General features: G+C 44.1%; 1 protein-coding gene and 1 long non-coding RNA gene across 4 annotated transcripts; one reads left to right on the top strand and one right to left on the bottom strand.

The window, feature by feature from the left end:
- Window positions 1-1433: 1433 nt before the first annotated feature.
- LOC116996760 lies at window positions 1434-22931 on the top strand. The gene is made up of 4 exons (XR_004418017.1): window positions 1434-1519; window positions 14188-14413; window positions 14517-14597; window positions 21850-22931. It is a non-coding gene; the product is annotated as an uncharacterized LOC116996760 (long non-coding RNA).
- Window positions 2318-21843, bottom strand: ALB (albumin). 3 transcript variants are annotated; one of them, XM_033060719.1, is made up of 16 exons: window positions 21431-21843; window positions 11812-11846; window positions 11072-11132; window positions 10114-10246; window positions 9107-9321; window positions 8395-8527; window positions 8125-8222; window positions 7228-7357; window positions 6492-6706; window positions 6230-6362; window positions 5332-5429; window positions 5034-5172; window positions 4166-4389; window positions 3542-3674; window positions 2561-2621; window positions 2318-2328 (listed from the first exon to the last, which is right to left on the bottom strand). In XM_033060719.1, exons 1-15 carry the CDS (start codon window positions 21487-21489, stop codon window positions 2571-2573), a joined length of 1857 nt encoding a protein of 618 aa, XP_032916610.1. In that variant the 5' UTR covers window positions 21490-21843; the 3' UTR covers window positions 2318-2328; window positions 2561-2570. The 3 variants fall into 3 exon arrangements, with proteins under 3 accessions (XP_032916610.1, XP_032916609.1, XP_032916612.1); XM_033060718.1 differs by having other exon boundaries at window positions 11812-11855; XM_033060721.1 differs by lacking the exon at window positions 21431-21843 and having other exon boundaries at window positions 11812-14164.
- Window positions 22932-24367: the final 1436 nt, after the last annotated feature.

Consider the following 24367-nt stretch of genomic DNA (forward strand, 5'->3'; position numbering starts at 1 on the left):
CTTCCTGCAAAGGCAAGAAAAGCAGCCTAGGAAGCCACTGTCCCTTTGGCTTGTGCTCTGCCTGGTGTTCCCTGGGCCTGACGGAAAGGAGACACCCTGGTGATGGTGCTGCAGCACTTGCTGCTCCCTCGGAAAGGTGGAGCAGTGGGAAGTGCCGTGTCCGTGTAGGAATCAAAGCTGAGAGCAGCTTTTGCAGATGCTGACCTGCTGTTCTTGGCTGCCTTGCAGTGCAGGCTTCATTGCCTGCCTGTCCCTAACTTTGGGGTCCCTGAGTGTCCCAAGGGTGACATTCAGGAGTTAACAGGAGTGGTACAACAGGGCACCAAGGACCTGGAATTGCCTGCCCACAGAAGCCCGTGGGGCCCTGCAGCCCTCACAGCCAGCGAGTCCCCAAGTGCAGCTACACAAGCGCTGCTCTGGCAACTCGTGGGCACCGCGTTTGTCCCAAGGGACTGAGGACACAAACTTGGCTGCTGTGTGCCCTCCTGGCCTCTGTGCCCTGCCAGAAGCCGGGGAGGAGTGGGTGTGCTGTGCCTGGAGCACACGAGGGGTTGTCTGTCTGGGACAGAGAGGGTCACTGTTGGCATGATCAGGGCCGAGTCCCCTCACTGGCTCAGGTCCCCTCCTCAGCAGAGAGCAGAAACACGAGCCTGTCAGCGCAGGTGCAGAGCACGGCAGCTCTGCCAAAGCCTCTCCCGGAGCGTGGCAGGGGCGGGGAGAGCTGCTGATGTTTTCCCGAGAAGGAGCACTGGGATTTTCGCTGGCATGTCGGCGCCGGCTGCTCTGCTCCTGCTGTCTGCACACAGGCATTGCTGTGCGGGGGGCAGAGGAGGGGTGGTCTGTGCAAAGCTGGCTCAGCCCCTCCGTGCGGCAGCAGGCCTCCGACCCCACCGACCTGCTTATGGGAAAAAATAAAGGAAAAAGGCTCTGGGTGTAAAAGAGTGTCAGCCAAGGTTCATGTTCCTCTGTAACGAAACAGGCTCCAGAAAGGAACCTCTTCCTCCTGGGGGCCGGGCCGAGGCGCCGCGCGGGACAAGGCGGAGCCGCCTCGCGTTAAACGCGCACAGCTCGGTGTGTTCCTGCCGCCGAGTCCCGCGGGCGGCCCGGCCATCGCACGGGCAGGGGCTCGCTGGGCAGGGCCTGCACCCGCGCTAATTAACGGGTACGAGAGCACCGCTGGGCTCGGCCGGGCTGGGCTCGGTTCGGTTCGGCCGGCTCGTAAGGCTCTCCCCTGTTCGGCTGAACTCGGCCGCGTTCGGCTGAGCAGGGCCCGATTCGGCTCAGCTTCGGAGCACGAGCTGGTCTCGTTCAGGGCGCCTGGAGCGCGTCCTGCGCCTGTCCCGGGGCCGCACCGGGCTCGAGGTCCCGTACAGAGCCCCGCGCAGGTGATCCGGGCCGGGCTGGGCGGGGCCGGCAGAGGGGCGGGGTCGGGGCTACAACATCAGCGACGGCAGAACAGGCAGCCCTCATTCGGTTCTGCGCTCTGTGGGAGGGCGGCGGCAGCGGAGACCCGGAGCAGGTGAGCGGGGACGGGACTGGGAGCTTGGCTGGGAGCCTGGGCGGGGTCCGGGGCTGGGGGAAATCACGGCCCGAGCCTCCTCAGGCCGGGGAAATGAAATATGTCCTAGCAAATCTCAAGGTTTTGTTGGCATACGTCCAGGAAACGTCTTTCGAGGGAGTTTCCTGCAGTGAGGATCGTGATTTAGGTGGTGAGGTTTTCGGGAGAAAATGTAAAAGACATTTTTAAAAATTAGTTTGACAAGGAAAGGGTCTTAAAGCAGGGCTGTTTGCAGCCCTTGCAGATGAAGAGATGCTTGATTTGTGGCTGGTGTAAAAATTTTTTTTTTTTTTTTTTCAGAAGAGCTCCTTGCGTATAATCTTGTTTATCGAGCAGTACCTTTGAAATTTCTCTTAATATGTAATTATAATGGCTGAAGTAAAACCTAAAATCAACATGCAATTGAATCAGGGTATTAAAGTCTAGCTAAATGGCTTACAACTTTCATATTCTTTCATAAAAACTCTCAAAGAGCAGTAAACAGAATAAAACCTGAAATGTAGACTCTCCCCGCGTGTTCTGCTTAGAACAGCGGTTGGTGCCGGCAGCACTGCAGAGCTTTGCCTCGTGGTGGTCACCAGCAGACAAACACAGGTGCGGTTTTTTAAAGCCTTTATTTCTTACTTTTTTTTTTTTTTTTTTAAGTAAAGGAATTGAAAAGCACATAGTGTGATAAAACACAGAGGATTCATGAAACATTCCTTCAGTACCAAAGGAAAAAGGGTGAGGGGTGGAGAAGTTACACAGAAAGTTTGTTCTCCGCTGGCAACCTAGGAGGGAGAGACAAAAGAGAGTATTTGTAAAACGGCAGCACACTGGTAGCACTCGAATTTTTTGAGCCCTGTGCAGTGGCAGTTGGTAAAACAACTGGGGGAAGCAGAGGTGGTGGTTAAAGGGAAGCAGGATGGTTTTTGAGGATAAAGAAGTGAAGTGGGTGGGAGGGTGGGCAGGAAGGGGCAGACAGACTGACAGACAAAGGTGTTTGTGCATTACTGCTCTTACCTGCCTTGGGTTAAACACCAATTCCCAGTGTGGCTCTGCTCTGGAGTATTAGGGTAGCACCCTAGGAAAAGGAACACAAACAACTGTGAGAGAGAAACCAAGGAGAAAAGTAGGTTGTGCTTGAGAAGGAACCGTTAGAAACTTAAACTTGTGCCTGAGTTCTGGTTCAAAGGATAATTCTGATGGTACTTCCTGACCCTGGAACCCATGTGCCTCTGGATGTCGTGTATCCTCCAAATTTGCCAAAGCACACAATAAACTTTTGGAACTGATTAAAGACAAAATATTTCTTTCCTAAGTCTTCCCAATATATTTAACTATGTAACACTTTGGATATAAATAAAAAGTAATTCAATTAATAAACAGTTTAAGATATTAGTAATAGCTCTACATTGCAATGGGGTTGCTGCTGCCAAGTGTCACTTTTACTTTCTGGCAATGCAGTGTTTCTCCAGAGAACCTTTTTCCATGGCATGAACTCCCAATATATCTGTATTTGCTTGGCAGTTGTGAGAATTGATCCAGATGCACTTTTCACTGGTAATCCCAGAGTTCTGTTAGGATCTGTAGAACAAGAGGAAGTGTCTGTATGCTAGAGATAAATTCTATACATGGATATTTTTCACCTGTGGCTTGCAGATATTTGGCTCTTCTGACAAGGAGAGAGCTTTGTCTAATCTAGGATTTAGATGTGCTTTGAGCAGGTGCTTTGACTAAATTACCTCCAGGCAACCTTTCCATGTGAAGCTGGTCTGTAAGTGACTGATCTGTGCTGCCAAGATACACACGGAGCTCTGGCCACTTATTGTAACGGCACGTGGCCAAGTGACCACAGTTGTTCAGTTTGCTGAACAACTCTCTAGTGCAGATTCCAGGTTCCTGTACGTGTGGTTTGGGCGTTTTTGTAGGGGTTTTTTTGGTGGTTTTTTTGTGTGTGCATGTGGGTTTTGGTTTTGTTTTAAAAAAGGAGCTAGAAAGTACCTCTTCTCCAAGGCATGCGAGAATATCTGCCTGCTTGCAGCACTTCTCAGTCATGGCAGTGAAACCCCCAGCAATTGTCTTTAGTTGTTCTTCTGTTATCTGGGGCCTGCGCTTGATGAGGTTGACGAGCAATCTGGGAACCAAGCCACAAGACACAGTTAATCCTGCCTGCTCCAGTCAGATTCTCCATTCCCCCAGGCACAGCTCATTTAGGAGGGGTTTTTGTCATGCCTCCATGAGCCTGTGCCTGTTGGTGACTCCAGGCTCCCAGTCTAACATAACCATCTGTTTGTGTTAACTCAGTTACAGGTGGGGAAAAACTTAGGGAAATGCACTGCATGTTGTCTTAATTAAGTATATCTCAAGATTGGCACTGGCAGTGGGCCTACACGAAACTGGTCAGTTAAGAGAGTGATTTTAAGTGAAGAAAAAATTGTATTTCGTCTCTTCCAAACCTCCATGTTATGTGCTGACCAGGTCAGTGCCATCACATGGTTCCATCGGGTTTTCCCTGTCACTAGTGAAGCCCCAGCCAGATGGCAAAGCAGGCTGTAGCTTTGCCACTGCACTCCCCAAAGTGCTGCGCTTCAAAAGCTTCCCTCCAGGGTATTTCTTGGAGCTTACTTCAGCTGCCCTGCTTCGCGCTCAGCCGCAGAAGCGGTGCACAAGGTTTCATCAAAACTGAACAGCGTGGGGTCAAAGGGTGGAGGCACATATTTGGTGTCGACGCCTATGGCAGTGAAACACGGCCTCCTGTTGGAGTAGAGGTCGTTGCAGCACTGGGAAACCTGGTCGTTGATAGGGGTGGTCTGCTGCCTCTTGCACATGTCTTCAATGATGATGCTCAGCTGAAAAGAAAAGGGCAAAGGTGATTTGCCTCTTCCCAAAAACACAGCAGCTAGTAGGTGATGTTTGTATCACAGTAGCATAACTGGAAGTGGAAGCTATTGAATGTAACACCTGCTGGAAATGGCATGTGCTTAAAATTTAAAATATATAAGTATTCCTGGACTAAGGCATTTCTTCACTGGCAGACAGTCTGGGCATTGGGCTACAGTCAGTAGGTTTGAGGGTTTTAGGACACTATTTAGCTTTTCCAAATGCAACCTGCCACAGTCTCAGTCATGGAGCTCTGGGCAGCCTGGTACAGTGGAAGGTGTCCCTGCTCATGGCAGGGCTTTGGAACTGGATGATCTTTAAGGTTCCTGCCAACCCAGGTTACTCTATGCTTCTATGGTTCCTGATTCTATGACCTTACTTTTGCTTTCTGAGGGAAAGCCAAGTTTAACTAAAATTCTCACAAGCTACCATCAGATAGCTATTTAGGCTGTCACATCCATTAAAAAATGAACAGGCTTGGAATTCTGCTAGGTGAATGCTTAGCATGGTGTTCATGAAAAATCACTGTTTGCTATCTCGCCAGAATATTCAGTATTTTTGCGAACAGGAAAGGTCTCCAGGAGAAGGGAACAGAACAAATCCATGTACTCACATAGTGCTCAGAACATGACAAGCGTTTCTCCTCAGGAAGGTTGCAGCACTTGCTGCCAACTGCCGTCATTTTCTTCCCGATTTCCAGCAAGGTGTCAGTTGTTACCTGGGGCATTTTCTTGGTGTAGCGGACCAGGATTCTGACAAAGTCAGATCAAAATGACTGTTATTAGAGCATTCCTCAAGTGTGAGGACATCTAGCCCACTGAAGGGAAGATAGAAGTGAAGACCAAATCAATCTGCCCAAAGCAGCCAGTGTGATTCATTACACCCCAGAGCAGTTACCAGGAATGGCTCACCCTTTAAGGAACTCTTCCTCTCCATGGGTTTTGAACAGCTCGCAGTTTGTTTTCACAACATCCTGGCTTTCCTTGACCAGCTTGTTCAGTTCCTCTTGCTGCAAACGAGTACAAGTTTATTCATAATGTTAGAGCAGGACTTGGGGGTAACAGTCACACAAATGTAACTCCTGACCTCTTCTAAACCTTAACTACAAAATACTCATTTTGCAAGGTTGATCACTTCCCTATAGCCAGGATTGTGTAGCCAGGATTTGATTCCCTACTGGGTCTTAAGTTCTAAGAGAAATTTCCTTGAAAAAGGCAGCCACGTTTTTAAAACTTAATTTAATTACCTGTTGGACTTATTTTCTAAACACTGAGGGTTTATGTTTCATTTGTTTAAATCAAGTAAATATTTCAAATTATTATCAGCTATGAGGGGAACGTCTCTTGGCCAAAGCTTTCAGGAACTCAACTTAGGCTGGGTCTTGTGTGTGACTGAGTTGCAGATCAGACCTAACTTGAGGTGTCTCTATGTGCTGGTCATGCGCATTCCCATCACAGTCCATGAGCAGCCGTACCCAGTGTTGGCTGTGGAGCTCAGAGAGTAACTGAGCTGCTAACTGTCAGCCTCAGGACAAGCAGAATCACATGGGAGATACAGAGGCATCAGACAGCTGAGTGAGACTAGTCTGAAGTATTGTAATGTGACAAATGGAATTACTCTGATCTGAGATAACTCTGTATCCTTGCCATGGGCTATGGACTGCTTCATCTCCTGCCCTTAACTTCCCCTGGAATTTTTCTCTGCAAAAGCTTTCTGTCTGCTCTTCTGTAGGAGCTTCTCAACACAATTCCTGCATGACAGGGACCAAGCAAGCATTCTAGGCATCTGCAAGCGAAGCTTTGCACCTACAGCGTTTCCGTAGCACTCAGCAGGGTTGTCTGTCTTGCAGCACTTGTCCAAGAGCGTTTCATATCCCTTAGCAATCCTCAGGATCAGCTGTGTGGAGAACTCAGGGTGTCTTCGTGAATATTCATAGACAAACCTGAAGGGCACAGGGGCAGACAGAGCTCCTGAGCAACGTGCTGCTTTCATCAAGCACTGTGCAGTAACAGCAAGGACATTTCCTCAGGTGGATAATGGCCTTGGCTGGAATGCTGTTGGCACTACTTACTCTGACAGGAATGCATCATGGTTTGCCTCATAGGTTTTACACACTTCTTTATCTTCAATGTATTTTTCAACTAGTGAAGGAAGATTGTCTGGCTTGTCATCAAAATCTGCCTCGATGATGCACTTGGTCCGTTCCAGAGGTGGCAGGTCACAGCAGGGCTTGATTTTGCTTGAGAAAACGTCTTGTTTGGAGCACAAAGAGGCTATGAGCTCTGACTGTAAAATTAATACATAGTATCAGATGGACTGTGAAATACTAACTTAAAGACAGATGCGTTAACCTGCTCTCTCTGCTTCAGACTCTTCCCTTTTCACTCAGGTCAGCTATTTACTTAGCACTTTCCTAAAAAATTGCTGTCTGCACACAAAGAGAAATAACCAGGGCATGAGCACATCGTGGAGTGCTCTGTCACAGGGATGCCTGATGGATCCTGTCAGTCCTGACAAGATGCCCAGCTCTGACAGAGGACAAAATGTGACATAACCACAGAGCACTGGAACCAGCAGGTTCCAAGGTGTGTCCAGGTTTCAGTCAGCCAGGCAATATTGAAATCATCTCACTATTGTAGAGGTTTGTTCATCTGTTTTCTAGCAATCATTGGCATTACAAGAAAGCTGGATTAATGGCTCGACAGGACACGAGAAAAAATGGCAGCATTTTTGCCTCTGCTTTCTTTTCCTTTATTTATGATTGAGTTGTATGCAATGCAAACATTGTTTTGAAATAGTGAGCTCACCCAGTCATCCACGCATTCTACCATGTCCCCTTCACAGCACTCATGGTAGGCATCCTTCAGATCGTGCACCAGCTTAACAAGTTCTGGGAATGGAGCCCTGGGGTATTTCTGGCTCAGGCGAGCAAGTTTACTGGGTAGAAAAGGAAAAAAAGACACTTGTTTTAAAGCACTGTTGGGAGCACAAACCTTGTGAGTCACTAACACGTGGTAGGGTAGATCAGGATTGTTTCAAGAAAATATTCTTCTTGTCTAATTTCTGATGGCTGAAAACAAAAGGGTGTCAACATCTGCACCAGAAAAGCCAGAAAGGAACAAGCCTGTGGTTGTTCTGTTCTGCCTGAGCTGTGAGAATCCCACCCTAGTGTTCCCCATCACTGTTGAGAGACTGGCAGGTACTCCAAATTACTTGGCACAGGTAGGTACAGTCCTGGTTATACCTTTGAATGAAAGCTGACTGTGCCTGTAAGATAATCCTGGTCCATGTTAGTGCATCAGACTGGCCACAGAACGAAAGCACCTCTCTGTGCCCAGACAGGTGATCCACTTACTAATTGTGAAAGCTTTCTTTGTCTTACAAACCAATGTTCTAACAACTGTGATTGTGCCCAGTGTGACTCGCTGGTTGGCTTAGGGTTCACACTAGCACCTTACTTCACTGATTAGTGATGTGTCCATCACTGGAAGCTGTAGGCACTGCAATGTGGTACAGCTTTGGCAAAAGTGTGGATTAAACACACTATAATCTCTGCTTCTGAGTGACACTCCAACAGTTCATTCTCCATCTTCTGGTTCCAGGGATGATTTAATTCCTCTCCAGCTCTCACAGCTGAGCTTTCACTAGGTCTCATTCACAGGCTGATAAGCCTACATAGTGTCAAAAAAGTGATTGCAACTTACCTTGCTTGGAAAGTCCTCTCACCATACTTATCCAGGACTCCACAGTCGTGCTTCTGCTTCACACCAATTTTCTTGGCTCTCTCCTTGATGACAGCTGCCTGTGGTAACAGACACACATTGTCACATGAAACTGATTACATCCAGTGGATATGATTAACCCTGGCCTGTCTCTCCAAGTTCTTCATGCAAAGATTTGCATGAACAGGAGAATTCTGCCTGTCTCTTCATTCAGTTGCTTGGTGTTTATCCACAGAGACAGATTTGCTGTACCTTTGCATCCAAGCAAGCACCAACATCACTCTCTGGACAACAGCTTTTAAGTGCATTTTCATACTCAGCAGCCAGACCCAGGATGGCTGGGGCGTGCAGGAAGGGATTTCTTCTTGCAACAGTATAGACGAAACTGCAAGGAAAAGCAAAGCTTAAGTTCCATGTCCAGTGGCAGCAGCAAATGGCCTTAAACCTTTTGCAGCTTCTCTAACTTTTGTTTCTACTTTATAAATATACTTCAGAAATCCAGTTTAGTAATCTACTTTTGAAATAGAATGCCTGCTGATGGGAGTGTTCCGCTAAATGTGACTCTTCCCAAGGCAGGACTCGGTAACTGGGAGTGAAGGGTGAACTCCAGATGTCGTCAGCCATCTGGTTTGACATATATTTGCTTTTTAAAAATGTGTTGTCAGATAGCTGGAAATTCTGTTTTTCAGTGTGAAAAATTCATCTGTGGCCCTTTCACCGTGATTTTATTGCCAAGTTTTATTCTTTTCACTGTTACCTTCCTTCACTCTTGCCAGTTCCACCAACAGCAGTGGGAAGCTGGAGCAAGTTATTAAATCTGTATTGGAAAGAGTGGGAGTTTCCAGCAGGTTTGGGGAAGAAAGGTCATCCAGGATTTATAAAATGTGATCCTTAACCCCATGGTCTCGTGTGAAATGAGACAATGTGATCAGGATAAGAAAGCAGGAGTGGCCAGTTCCCTTACTTTCCCAGGAGCTGCACGCGGTGGTCCTTGTACTCGTTGCAGATGACATCAGCAGCTGGTCTCTGGTATGGGGCGATGAAGTCTGGCTGGTGAACTTTGTAGGACAGGAAGCACTGGTTCCTCTCGGGGTCAGCTTTCCCACAGCAGTCAGCCATGTCACCGTACGAGTCACGGAGCTTGTCCACTTGGCAGATCTCATCCAGGAAAATAGAGGGCTGGAAAGGGTCACAATCACTGTTTATATACACACCGTGCAAAGCGTTGTCTGCTTATCTGCAGAGAAAAGCCAGGCTGAATAGTAAATACATTTTTACTGAATAAGATTTAGACCATAAATCAAAGTCTCCTGTTTTTTACATAATTTTAAGAAGTTTTATTTTATATTGTCTGATAGCAAAACTTCCCAATGCTTTACTGAAAAAAAGTTAATTATAATTTAAAATACTCTGTGCCAGACAGTGATCTCCTTTTACTTATAGTCTGACTAAACTGAATTTTCAGATTAATTGAAGCAGGGTTTGATGGAAACCTTTAGAGAGAAGTAATGTCTAGCTGAAATTGTTAGATGTCCAGGGATCTTAAATACCTGCAAACTTCTTTTGTTACCTGATTTTAGTAGAATTTTTTTAACCCTCATAAACTAAGTGCCTAAATTAGCACACACACCAGTCCAAGTCATCCCAGTGTGAAAATCCACCCACTTGGGTCACTTGAATACCCAGAATTAGGCCTGTGCTTCACAGCTGGGGTTTTGTACAAAATGCAAATGTTTCTTTTCAGGCAGTGCTAAGCTGAATGTGCCAGAGGCTGGTATTTTGTCTCCAGCATATGGCTCCATGGATCATTTAGGCACTCCGTAAAGGCAGTTTTAGAACCTGACAAAACAGAGTTCTTTAGTATAAGTACTAAAATCTGAGCATTGGCCTGTGTATAAATCCTCTAGGAGGGTGATCCTGGCAGCTGCACAGAGCAAGGAGAAACAGAGTATTGAAGGATTCACTGCCTACCAGTGGTTTTGAGCACTCGGGAGCGTCCTCGTTGGCCACACACTTGTGTGCCAAGTCAACAACATCCTTCACCAGCTTAGACAGCCCATCGTAGGAACACTTCTGCAGGTACTGGGCAAATGTGATCAGGGTACTGAAACACAAAGCACCGTTTGGAATATGAAAATGAGGAACAGCAGTCAGTACTCTCAAAGGTGTCTCTGAATTAAACTTGTTTGTTCAAATGACATGCACAAAGGTTAACCAGAGAGCTGTGCAGAGCATAGTGCCAGATCCCACATCTGTCTTGTGGGATCCACCTCCTTTCTGAACGTGTGTTTGACCTTCCCAATAACCGTTTTACCTTCCCAATAAAAGAAGTTTTGAATAATAAATTATAAACAAACCAGAAAAGACTGTGATGGGAGTTTTCTGTCACTTTTACCAGCCAGCTCATAAATGCCATGACCTAAGCTGGATTTGGCCACTGTTACAAATTGCGATCTTCAGGCTGCCTTCTCTCAGTATTTAGATGTCTGTCAGGGCCCTCTGTCTTTCCCAAAACCAGTTTGAAATGAAAATCACTGAATTGTCTCAGAAAACCTGTCATGGGTTTGTTTTTTGAGGTTGGTGTTTTGTTTGTGTTCTTTTCTGGCCATGTCTCAATGCAGCATAATTTCTGTTAATTCTAAGGCTATCAAACCTGTATTCCTCATGCCTGTTTTATTTTCAGAGGAGGAGCAGAGGCTTTTTCACAAGGTTTGAAATGAGTTCTTTTCCCAGAGAGTGAGAAAATCATCTTGACATTTGCAGGTCTTAAAATATTTCTAGGTTTTGCAGTAAGGGGCTAAGTCAGTGTTTCAGTGAGACACGCACACTCCTTGTGAGCTCATGCAGTGTGTCTTACTTTCCCTTTTTGGTACAATATGAAGAGAGACAGAAAAACCCATCAGAAGATGGAAGCTGAACATTCACTTACACTGCCTTGAATGTCTCTTCCTTCAGGTCGTTGAAGCGGTGGGCAATCGGGCTCTTGTGCTCTGGGAAGGAAAACACAGGGAGCAGTGATGCTCACTGTCACTGTCACCCTGCCTGTGCTGCACCCTGAAAAATGCATGCTGGGCACCACGGGCCAGGTTTGCACAAGCAAAATGTTTTGTTCAGCATTCACCTGACTTGGATACTTAAGAGCATAAGAACTTGAACTCTTTCTTGTTCATTTGTCTACAGATACCTAACTCTTAGGCTTGCTTGTCTTTCTGAGGGAACCCCAGCACGTGGTTTTTGTGATTCTATTAGACTGTTTACCTCTGTGAGCAGCTACTTAATTCACATATTCAAAATGACTGTTGGGACTCAGTATTTAGAGTTAGCAGACGTGTCCTTTGCAGATAAAGCAATGCAGCTGCAGTTAGATTAGAGCAAACCTTCTTCTGAACACTAAGTTATTATCTTGTCAAAAGACAGAACTCCCAAAAACAGAATGCCCCTGCTTTTTCCATGCTGGAAGGGAACAGATCCTTAGTCACTGACATCTGCTCATGCACCACACTTACTGGCCCAGGTAAGTTGTCCTGAGTGTCCCACCCATCTCTCCAGTCAATCCTGTTTTCCTGTTCAGTAAGGATCAGGCTCTCACAGATTGTTTGTGAAACTGTATTAAAGACATTAAATTGACAGAACAGAGACTTCCAAGAGAACTAATTAGTCCTTTCTTACCTGCATCTCGTGCAGTTCTTTGCAGAATCCTGGACCTGGCAGAACTCAGGAGAAAAATAAATGAAATTAATGTTAACCACTTCATGGTTTCAGGTTATGATGTGAGCAAAATTGCTCAAAAATGCTAGGAAGATGGAAGGAAAAGAATTTGCTTATATACTCTTTACTACCCTTGTAAAATATTAACCCTCAAGCTGGCATTTCTAAATTTCTATTTGGCCTGAAGAAGATTACAAAACTTCAGCTGCCCTTGTAAAAAATTAATTTGATATTAGTTATTTATTCTGTCTTGTTACTGTGGGCCTTTTCGTCCTGAAGAGGTTGAACCTCCCAGCACTCAAAAAAGATAAAGTTTTGCGTAAATTTCCTTATCAAATGACAAACAAGGAGTTCAAGGCATCAGTCAAAAAAGTTATCAGGGCTAATCCTATAGGCTTTTTTTTTGCTAGTATTTGTTCAAAAGCAAAACATGTTGGTATTGTATAGCAACAGCTCATCCAGAGAGGGCTCAGTCCACTTGAAATTATAGAATTTTAATTCTAAGTCACTTTATTAAGATGAGATGGCTCATCTAAACACCCGTGGCTGATTAGAGCATCTGAATTTGTTAGGACCTGCTCTGGTTTTCTGTGGGTATGGGTAAACATTTGCAAGAGCTGTCATTTTTGCAATTTTTGCAATTTATCATTTGTACTGACATCCTCCCAAGAGTAATCTCTTAATTAAACATTGCTCTCCTCTCTGAAACATTTCCCATTGATTAGTCAGTACCTTAGGAGATCAGTCAGGAAGAAATGTGCACTTTGCACAGAGGACCAGCACATGGAATAAAATCAAAATTAGTTTTATAGGACACCCAGTGAGATGCTTCAAAAATTCCCAAACAAGTACAAGGTTGGATCCTTGCTGAGTGCAAAGTATTGTAGCTTCCCAGTGGGAGATACTACGATTTATTTTAATGAATTTATGTCCCCAGTGTGTGTATATCAACCCACAGACCTGGAGGCTTTGTGCTGCCTTGCAGCTCTTTGCTTTGTGAGCACCCACGTGCTAGAGCCGAGCAGGTGGTCTCCAAACACTCCCTTAGTCTTTAAGGTTCCCTTTTCTACTCTGTTTTTCTTCCTCAGGTGGGCAGTTTGGCATAACTCTGTGTTATTCCTAATGGGAAGTGTAAGAACAATTCAATGATCAGTTTTCTGGAAATTTGACTAAGTACATGCAAAATACTTGCTTTTGTTTGAGTGTGAACTTTAAAAGACATTTGAAATAAAGCAGATGACATGTGTAAGCTCAAAATATTTGCAGGCAGTTTTCATTAAGGAAAATGCCAAGGCAATGCATCCTGCATTCCAGAAAGGCCATTCTTTTCTCCTGGAATAACCACATAAAACTCACATGAGTTCACAGAATAGTTTCACACAATTACATTTCTACATGCTGCTGCTGTTGAAAAAAAATCTGCATTTTTCCCAAGTGTGCTCCTGATATTTTTGTAGGTAAACGACAGCATTCTGTTGGTGATTTAAATGAACAAGGCTCTCTTTTGGGAATTTATGGGTTATTTGGGTAACTCTTACATGAAGGATGGTGCAGGACAGCCAGGTGGGCAGAAAAGCAATGTTAGAAATGTCATAATGTTAGACATGGGGATTGTTTGTAGCAAAATCTCACATTTCTGGAGAATGATGGGACTTGATGAACAATCTGTACTGTTCAGACCTGTGCTGCTTTAGCCTAACAAAATCTGAGGAAAGAGCTTGTTAATCCAGTCTGTAATTATTTTACTGACCATATCCCTCTGTCAGAGAAGACCCATCTCCTTTCAAATCCTAAGAGAGCATTCAGTGGCACAGAGACACACGTTTAGGTATTTTGTGGATGACTACAAGGTGGTAAAGAACTGTGGTATTGCTGAATGATGTCGTAAAACAAGTCTTGAGATGCTCTCAGGCTGTACCAAAGAAGTCTCCAGAAAACTACAGCTAAGGGCTGGGAGGGCAGAGCTGAAATTCAGTGCAGTGAGTGCAATGGGGCATCTTGAAAGCTCTCTGGAATTTTCCCTTGCAGCATTGTGCAGTGTTAGCAAGAACACTCCTGGAGTTAATATGTAAGTTTGGAATACAGGGTCCATGTTTATTTCTAGATATCTTCTGTTGTCTGTCCTGTACTTCATGCCAATGGTTCATATAACTGCTGAGAGCTGAACTTCAATGCTCATGTTTGTTTAACAATATTAAATGTTATACTGAGTTTTCTCCTACTCAGTGCTTTCATACTGCTCTGTGTTCACACCAGCTAAGTTGTCCTGGTATTAGAAAGAGGAATTTATTATGGCATTTTAGGATGATCCATTTTCACACTCATTTATGTTTAAAGTTACAGGTGATAACTAGTTTTACTCCACGTGCAGGGATGCAAAGGACAGTAATTCCAGGAGTACCTGACCTGGAAATAAAAGGATGCACAATTTTTAAATATTTCACCATACCAGCCTGTGCAAAGTGGAAGAGTAGAAACAAAGTGGACCGAGATCTACTGATATGGCATGAGGCTCCTGAGAAACAAATGTGATATAAGAAAACTCTCAGAGCCCTTTTGGGAAGTAAGTACTTGGCAAAATAATCTTTCAAAACACAAAGGACATCAAGAAACCCTTTACTTTTGTGCACTCAGTTTTATTTACTGCTGTTTCTTCCTTTTTTCAGGACCTATCGTTCTGTTGGTTGGACTGGACCGTGATACACACACCAAACCTAGACACAGACATTCCTGTGCCAGCAGCCACAGTGAGTAGCTATTTTTTAATAACTGCAATGATCAGTATATTTCTAAATAAATGTCTGCAGCTCTGGACACATGGACAGATATCAGATATTACTTTTTTTTCCTGCCCTGGTGTCTGATGTTTGCCATTCTTATCACTGATGTTTGGCTCCTGTGCAGAATGAGCCAGACATCGCACATACATGGCTTTTGTTTGAACAGAGATGGACTCATTGATAGAAAACAAGCAAACATGAAGGCAGGAGGGGTTTGGTCACTGTGGCAGAACAGGCAGAGACCAGCTCAGGTGGAGCCTACAGCATTCCATGGCAGCTGTATCTCCTCATCAGTGAGTTTTGGTACTCAGCTGTTCATCTTCTGGCACCAGCCACTCACCTGCAGTGTTAGTGAGCTCTTGAGCATTCAAATAAGGGTTTTTGAATCCACAAGGATTCAATCCACACTATTCTTGCTGATCCTGTACATTTGATCCCTAGGGCATTACACCATTCCTGCCCCTTTGTCTCACACGTCTACAATGTAGTGATGTAGCCGTTTTCCTTATTAATTACCATTTGCCAACATCATTCTTTGGCAGCAGGTCCAAGGACAGCTTTGCTTTCCCTGTTAAGCATTCAGTTGCTTGAGTAGATCCAAACTTACAGCCTTCAGTGCTTTTTGAGGGTATCAACTCTGAGTCTTCTCAGAACTTGTCTCTATTTTCCATGTCCCTATGACTTTTTTTCCTGCCAGTTCATGTAGGTAATCCACAAAATAGCTGAGTCTTGGTTTAATCTATTACCCATTTCTAAGGTCCCTCAAAAAAAACAGTGTTATACCTTGGTATGGGTGTATCTAAATTTTGTATCTAAAAGCAAAATAGATGCAGGAAAGAAATATCCAAGGTGCAGCATTACTCTGTTCAAGAAATACAAAATTTCCTTCTCAGGAAGATTTTTTTCTTCAGTGTTTCTTGCAATGCCTTTGATAATTGTCTCTGGAACAGAAATCGTTGTGGATGTGTGATGGATGTTTGGCTCATGATAGGACTGTCAGTGGGGATCTTTCTTCTTCCTCTTACAAAACTCCCGGAGGCCTTTGGAATCCAGTGCATTCACTTGTGCCCTAGAAACGTTTTGGCACTCAGTTTCCAATTTCTGTCTGCTCTGCAATGGTACCTGATGGCCTTTGGCAGGAGAGAAGAGCCATTTACTGTGGTACACTCAAGAGCCAAAGCGGAAAGCTTTTGTTTGGCAAGAGATAGTTAATATTTCCTCCATAAGTTTGATGTGCTTCAGCTTTAGCAATAAAAGAAATACTGAAAACTTTTGAGGAGCAGCAGGAAGTGTTTGGAGCATCTTTTTGTTTTGAGTTTCTTTAGGCCATTGATCTGTAACCTCCAGTTTTTACAAAAATTATGGCTACAAACTTTTTTCTAAGTGTGAGCAGGTGTATTTGCTAGAATCAGGAACAAGGCATGTGCAAAATGAACTAAATGATTTTGGGAGCCACTGGGTTCGCTCTCTACTCAAAACACTTTAAGATTTGAAAAAAAGTCCTGTATGTCTAGAGGGGCTGTAGGACTTATGGAAAATTTCTGCCATTCTGCAGCTGCCCCCCCCCAATGTCACTGCATCACCTGGCAGTGCTGACACTCTTACTTGCCTTGTTTTTCTTTTAGTTTCATTGTAAACTTTTCCCATTCTGGCCCAAAAACTGCCAAGCTGATAAATATTTTCTCTTTCATGTCCATCTCCATAGAAACAGAGTCTGTGTTACTGCTATAATTGTTCTCTTGTGCTGCTTTTTCTGTTAGGGCCTTGGGGTTTTTTTGTTGGGTTCTTTCTTGGGAAGATCCTAGTTCATCTGTTTAAGACAATTTGAAAATGCTCAAGCGATAAGGACATAAATTATTTTCTCAGCCTTTCCTCTATTCCTGAACAAACAATTTCTTAAGATAAGCCCTCACAGCTTTGAAAAATTAAAATATAGTCATTTGAAATGACAGTTTTCTTTAGAGTAGTGCTTATAAACTCTGATTTTGGAAGGAGTGAAGAGTTGGGGTTTGAAATTCAATCTCTCTGAATTTGAGGGCCTTCAGGAAGACCTTATTTCAGAAGAAAGGTTCCTCAGTACCTGATTCCCAGAACCAGAAAAATTCCACCAGAGAATGAAACTGCGATTAGCTTAGCAAAGATCTGTAGGGTTCTTGTGGTTCTCTTAAATAAGTTATCACAAGATTGGTCCATACATCACAGGATCTAAAGAGATCTATCAGGCAGACCTGTGGCTGTGCCAAGCCTAAATAACTGTCACATTTGGTTTGGTTATTTTAAAATTTGAACACTAAACTGAGAATCCTTCTTAAGCCATGCAAAGAAATATTAACAGACTCTTTGCACATGAAGCTTTTGGTGTTGTCTTTTGGATCAATTGGGCAGAGGCTACACTCGCAAGGGCATTCCTCTGTGGTGCCCTCCAGCCCCATGCTGACAGTCCTTGACATTTGCTTTCTGCCCAGAGGCCCTTTCTGCTCATACCAACAGCGCTTCAGTATTGCCACTCAGGCATATCCACAGCCTGTCTGCAGGGCTCAAAATTAACTCAGCAAATTCAATTATAACAGCTCATGTAGTAGTGCCCTTACCTGGCAGCTTCGGTTTAGGGTGAACTCAGGTTTCTGACTCTCCTCCTTGATTCTGAGTGCTGGAAACAGAGTGGGTGTCTAGGAGCTAATCCCAGTGCAAAGAGGCTTAAGGCTTCCCTTAAAATCAGTGCAGGTCTCGGCAGATTCCTGGCTCCCTGGACTGTGAGATTGGAAGCTGGGCAAATTATGTGTTGAACCCAATTTGTCCCAGTTCCTACTGGCAGAGAGGACAGCCTGGAGCTAAGTCAAGACTGAGGAGGCTGTTCCTGGTGAGCCCAGGAAGCCTGAAAATGCTGAGGGTCTGATATGAACACAAGTCTCATGCTGCACTGTTGGGCACTGCAGCCTCTTTGCTGTCAGCAAGGAGGAGTTTTGGGATGGATCCTTTGAAATCCCAGAACACAAATGTTCTTGCATTACTTGACAGAAATCTCTCAAGTACAGAGCCTGCCCTCCTTGCAGCTTTGTCAGAGCCAATATGGGAATGTAACTGTGGATTTTATGCAAGTTTAGCAGTACTCTGATGTTTGCAGTGAAACGTTTTGGATTCAGTTAATTTACATGCTTTATTGGTGCACGTGCCTGTGCTGGGTTATTGGTTGGATTTGCTGATCATAAGGGGACCAGTTTGGTCAGGCATAATTTGCCCTCAGTGAAGCTGTGATGGCTGTCCTGGATCACTTCTCTGTCTGGCACATGCCTCAACACTAAGATCTGCTCCAAGGTCTTCCCTGGCACAGAGGTAAGGCTCACTGGTTTGTAGTTCCATGGGTCTTGCTTTCTGCTCCTCTTTTAAAAGGTTTCCCTTTTCCCAGTCACTGGGGACTTCACCTGATGGCTGGGACTGTTCCAAGATGATGGAGAGTGGCTTGAGACCACATCAGCCAGTTCTCCCAGCACCTTGGGATGTGTGCCATCAGAGACTCGTGGCTGTAGTGTTCCATGCCATTCCCACTATCCCAATATCACAAAACAGCAACTCCACTGACATGGGCTTAGGTTATTCTACCTGTCCACCCACAAGAAAAAAACTTCACACTCAAGCTGGTCATAAAATTAAATCCAGAACAACATAACATTGGAATTAAAACTTACTGTGTGGAGAAGTTGGAATTGAGACTAGGCTTGCCAAGGAACTTAAGTGTATTAGTTAGTTTTCAAAGAAAAGCAAGATTATTTGATTCTTTATCAGCTAGGCAACCTATCTGCTGCCACTTCTGAGAGGAAAACGCAATTTTCCCTTCCTGCTTTTAGCAACTGCACTTTAGGCTGTGAAAGGACTGATTTAAAGCAGGACAAAGCAGAGACTCCTGTCTCTTGGGCACCGATATTGCTTAAGGAGCTCTTTGGCAAACTCACAAAGGTTACCTGGTCCTCCGTGCAGGATTTGGAAATACATTCAGCATTGACCTAATTCTGGTCACATCAAAATCAGTGCCAGAACTTGCTCGACTTCACTGGAAAGGGAGTTCGATAAAAGGGAGATGGTATCTTGGATCTTTCCATGCAGATTTTAAACCCTCCCTACAAGATATTAAGGAAATACCAAATCTCAGAAATGTTTTTAGATTGGTTCGTGGAAGAGTAGGAAATGTACCTGGAAAAAGCAGGTCTAGCTCAGGTAATAGTGAGATTACTCTAAAACTGATGTTCTAGCCTCATCTTTTCCTCAAAGAGAGCTCTGACCAGGGAAGCTGCGGCGTGTCCTGAATTAACAGCTGTCAGCATTCCATAAGAACGAGCCCGATGAAGCATTGTCCAAGCTCTCAGGTGGGAGAAATCTGCCACCTACTGTTAACAGAACAATTTGCACAAAGAGGCCGTGGACCTCAAAAGTGAGAAAAATGTAATGTTGCTGTGGGCAAAGAAAGTGACAATCATAGAGAATTGCCACAATGATGTGTCTAAGGAAGAGATCAGCCCTCACTGGGGTTGGATAAATGATGGAGAGGAAACTCGACCTGTTGATGAGAGTAATGATGTGTAATTTATTTGGTGCTCCTATTTGTGTAAGGCTTATGGAGGCATTTTTCTTGAAGAATGTTTGTCCTTATGTGACTCTTTTTAAATTAAGAGATGCATCAGAAATAGAGAATGTGAGAAGCTCCTTAAGATATGAGGTAATGCTCATAAAGCATTCCAGTTCTGGAATATAGTCTTAAGTACTGGAAATTAATATATTGTCTATAATTGAAAATTACACACTTGAGAGAGCTGAGCTGAGGCTGTGCAGAAAAATTCATGCATGAGAATAAAAGATCTAAATTTACCTTTCAAGACACTGATAGGCTCACTCACTGGACAGTTACAAATTTGACATTTGAGACATTTTCTCATTTTAAAAAGATAAATTAACTCAGTCATAAAGAAGAAAATAAGAGAATGACAAGTGACCAAAAGAAAATTCACCCCACCAGCACTTTTTCTCCTTATTGAAAAGGTCACTGATTCAGGAACACAAAGCTATTCAAGGCAGCTCCTAACTTTGTAACTAGCTAGCAATAAATTCAATGGCATTGTAAATGCCACACACAGGCAGAAATGCTTGTTTAGCCTGCTGGAAATAAATTACACACCAAAAATCACTTCATATTTATTACTTCATGGTCATATGCATATTTAAGAAATAAATGTTTTTGTAGAAATGAATTTCCAAAGCATTGGAAAGAGTTGAGATCAGACTAGTTTTAGCTGCAGGTGTGTTGCCAGCTTTGAGCTCCACCTGCTGAGTCCAACTGAAATAACAAACACGGAGCTCTGTGTTTCTAAAAATCCCTGTCCCAAGGGCCCTTAAAACAGAGCAGGAGCCCACCCTAAGTGAAACAGCACGCAGTGAACAAGTGAGGGCAGGTTCTGTTGGAAACAGAGGCCCCAGGGGACCTTGGGGGTTAGGGAACTTTAGACCATCAAAAACTTGTAGACAATTTGCCTAGTTCTAATTTGAACTGTGTAAAAATGTTCTTGTTCGACTTTAAGTGCCTTTCTGAGATATCAAATGCATTTCTTACTCTGCCTTCACTGAATCCAAGGTCTTACTGAGTTTTACATGGAGATACCCACTCCCTTCCTTATCCAGAGATAAAACTGCCCTGGGAGAATAAATATTTTCAAGGCACACTCTATATGTGGATAGAAAAAACAGCCTGAGCCTTGTTGTTCTGCATGCCAGCAGAAGGCTGCTTGCAGTGAGATCTTCCAAGCTGCTTCAGAAGCCGTTTCAAGGACTAATTTCAGAACTAATCAATTGTTTACTTAAAAAGTGGTTACTATAGAAATTATCATTATGGATTGGCTGAACCCAGGCAAAACACAAAGTGTAAGAAATGTTTAACCTTCTGGCTGACTCCTGTGCAGCCCACAGCTGATGCTGCCTTAAATGTCAGCAATAAAAATTTAAATAAAAACGAACAAAAACCCAAAACAAAAAAACCCCACCATTAATTTGACATGTAAACTTTGATGTTCAAATACAGGTGATGTGGCTTTGGGTTGAGAGGTCTCATTTATGGATTTGAATTACAGATCCATTATATGTGAAGTACACAAAAAAATTACCTTTATCTGATGATTTGTCTTTATTTTACCTTCAGCCACACTTGAAGAGAATGAGGAAGAATCCAGAATTTTGTCCAGGTGCCCTTTGCCTCTATTTGCCATAGTGTTTTTCAGTGTTATATTCACAAAGGATAATAATTTTGAAAGCTTATCAAGCAAGTTATGAGCCTGAAACATGCCTTCAGAATAATTTGTTTGTTAAAATGTAAGGCTCACAGAGTACTAATGCATTTTAGGATTTCAAGTGCTTAAGCCATTTCTTAATTAAGACTCCCAAAGTACTAAACATAGTACAGAACAAATGTTTTGTTTTTTAACAGAGCACATGCAGATTTCTTCATTTGAATCAATTGTCAAAAGGTTTTGCTTTCTGGACTTGTTTTTCCTTTCACAGTTGTCCCTGTGAGGAAGTGGCAAAGCTGGCACGATGTTGTAAGAGCAACTAGTAGAACATGCAACATCAGTATCTGAGATGATTTGCACAAATGATTTGCAAGACACTTGAGCAGGATATAAATGTGTTTTTCCAGTGACACTGATCAAGGACAGCCAAGGGCAAGATCACCAGACTTAGTGCACCAAACAGGCAGAAGTTGATCCCAAAGGGGCTTTCAGACTGGAAGGGTGTGAGTGTTAACAGTAATGTAAATTTACCTTCTGCTGTAACTCTGTGCACTTCTCCGGGCTAGAGCTGCTCCTCTGTAATTCTCCATCTGTCTGGATTGGCTTCATTTTCTTTATTATGTATTGCTGTCTGACTTGCTGTAATGAAGAAACTGAGATAGTTAAAAAATATAATTTAAAGCAAATGCTATGGCTACATAAAATTTGTTTTAAGCCATTCTTTTCCATGTGGAATTTTCTGGGATTAAAACGGAATGGTTTAGAGAATACTAAAAATGTCTATCAGAAAACTGCCCTTTTCTAAATGTGCAAACATTTGTGTTCCTTTCCTTCTCCCTTTGCCTTGGACAGCACTCATTGCATACTTGCTGAACAGCTTAAATTCTATTATTTCTGTTTAAAACAAGTTATGGTGGTCTAACTTTAGTTTATCTTGCCTCCCATTCCAGGTGGATCTTCCGTGCTGTGGGCCAAGGCGGTGCTGTGAGCCAGTCCCTTTGCTGTGTGCGTTGAGACAACACAATCTGGGGTCCACAGTTCCCTGAAAGAAAGAAATAAAAACATTCCAGCACTTCTGGAAGCTGCAGCAGTGGCAAAACTGCACATACCAAAGCCAGCCAAAGCATTCGCCAGTGAGAATGGCAGGATTGGGGGTTTGGGTTAATTTTAAAGTTAATTTGGATAATCAGCTTTTTAGCCTTGTGGAGGTTGTAGCAGCCCTGAGTTCAGCTTAAAAATTCAAGAAGATATGAACTTTTTTCAGTCCCTGTGTTAATTGCAAACAAAGCCCATGCTCCCTGCTTCCTGACCTTGACAATGACACTGCTTCCAGCAGCTATAAATGAAACTGAAAGCGGATCCATGAGGATAATTATACCACAGCAGAGGTGTCAACACATTGTTTGTCCTGTAGAACTTTTTAAGGAATCTGGCGCACACGAGACAGTTCCTGAAAGTATTCACTGAATCCAGACCCCGAGCTTTCCCACTGCTCCTGTGGAGTGCTCAGTGGAATGATCACTAACCTGGAGGAAATTGAGCAAATACAGAAGCAGAAGTCACAGATGGAAGAGATAACAAAGGATTCTGATTTTTCTCCAGGTTTAGGAGGGTGGTGAGGCCCTGGCACAGCTTGTCCAGGGAAGCTGCCTCATGCCTGGAAGTGTCCAAGGCCGGACTGGAGAGGGCTTGGAGCAACCTGGGCTAGTGCAAAGTGTTCTTGCCCACAGCAGGAAGCTGGAGCTGGCTGATCTTTAACATCCCTTCCAACCCAAACCAGTTTGTGATTCTATGATTCCCCGATTTCCTGCAGCTTTATACTACCAATAAACCCGAGTGTCCAAAGTTAACTGACTTCACAGACTCACCGGGGGAAGGAAATGTGTTTTTGAGGTATTACTTCCCTAACAGGAGCCTACACTGACTTCTCAGTGATATGCAATCCATTCCCTAAGAGCCCTATGAACAGGAAACACAGCTGTGAGTCATACAACCTTGTGGAAACTGGGACACAAAAAAAAAATAAAAAATTGTAAAAATACTCGGTTATTTGCTCTTTTTTTATGTCTTGATGATTACCATAGTATTTACAAGAATGTTTTAGTTTGGGTTCCTAAAATATGAAGTGCTGGAGAAGAGTCACCCCTTCCCAAGGATTCATACCATCCCAGATTAGGAGCAGACTTGTGTAGCAGCTTTTGCCCACGAGAAATCTTATAAGCCCCATGGTTCTACAATGGAGTTTCTCTAAAGAACTCAAGTGCTTTGATGTTGCACTCACAGAATCTCAGTCATTTAGGTTGGAAAAGACCTCCAGGACCAACCTGTGCCCAATCCCCAGCTTGTCAAACAGACCGGAGCACCAAGTGCATTGTCCATCTGTCCCTTCAGCACCTCCAGGGATGGTAACTCCACCACTTATCTGAGCAGTCCCAATGCTTTACAACCCTTTCTGGGAAGAAATTCTGGGAAGAATTTCCTACCTGAACCTGCCCTGGCACAACTTGAGGCTTGTTTCTTGTTCTATTGCTCATTAACTGGGGGCAGAGCCTGGCCTCTACCTGGCTGCACACTCCTCTCTGGAGGGAGTTCCAGAGAGCAGGAATGTTCCCTGAGCCTTCTATTCTCCAGGCTGACTCCCATCTGTTCCTCATGATTGCTCTACACCCTTCCCGGCTGCAGTGCCCTTCTTTGGAAGGGCTCCAGCACAGAGGGCTGAGGCCGGGGTGCCAGGGAGAGGGGGACAATCTGGGTGCTGTGAAATGGAGGAAAAGGAGCCGCTCTGCAGTGCGAATGAGGAGGCACCACTCTTTGCTCAGAACAGAGGTCACGCCATAAAAGAAACGGAACAAACAGCCCGCGGCAGGCCATGCCTGTGCCAACACGAGTGCTGCTGCACTGCTGCCTGCTCCATCTGATCCTGGGCTTGGGAGCACACTCCGGCAGATAAAATACTAGGGTGCCCTCCTTGGCAAGGAACTGGCGCCTTTCCAAGCCTAACAACGTGAATGGATACTGGGAATGAGGTGCAAACGCGCCCAGTATCAAAGGCAGGGCTGTGATACACTATAGCCGGGAGTAACCGCAGCCCCAGCTCTGCGGCAGAACGCTCCTTTCCAACAAAAATGGTTTATACAAAAAAAAAAAAAAAAAAAAAGGGACAAATTGTTATTGTCACTTTGTCATTGATCTGCCATCACACATCCCGTGCTGGTGTGGTTTGAGATTTCTCTGCAGTCACACCGGGAAGTAGGAAGTAGGTGGCTAAGAGTGTTCAGTTTATTCCTCCTGGATCACCTCAAACTATCGCCCGCAGAGCTATTTATAAAGGTATTGTTCAGTTTAGACCTTGGACCTGAAGATCAGAGGTTAATCTTCTGAACTGGGAGGCTAAGAGTCTGTGTCAGTGTTTTCCAGCTGAAATAATGTAATTTAACAGTGGGGCTCTTACAACCACGGCAGTCCTTT

The sequence above is a fragment of the Catharus ustulatus genome, chromosome 5 (assembly GCF_009819885.2).
Source record: "Catharus ustulatus isolate bCatUst1 chromosome 5, bCatUst1.pri.v2, whole genome shotgun sequence".
In the NCBI taxonomy this organism is placed as follows: domain Eukaryota; kingdom Metazoa; phylum Chordata; class Aves; order Passeriformes; family Turdidae; genus Catharus; species Catharus ustulatus.

What these genes read in the sequence shown, in the direction of transcription:
- ALB (XM_033060718.1), bottom strand. Translation starts at nt 21,489, where the DNA reads ATGGAGAATTACAGAGGAGCAGCTCTAGCCCGGAGAAGTGCACAGAGT. An exon ending in CCGAGTGCTCAAAACCACTG is followed by an intron (nt 9,322 to 10,113) that starts GTAGGCAGTGAA and finishes GACCCTTTCCAG; the next exon opens with CCCTCTATTTTCCTGGATGA. An exon ending in CATGATGCATTCCTGTCAGA is followed by an intron (nt 6,363 to 6,491) that starts GTAAGTAGTGCC and finishes TGTGCCCTTCAG; the next exon opens with GTTTGTCTATGAATATTCAC.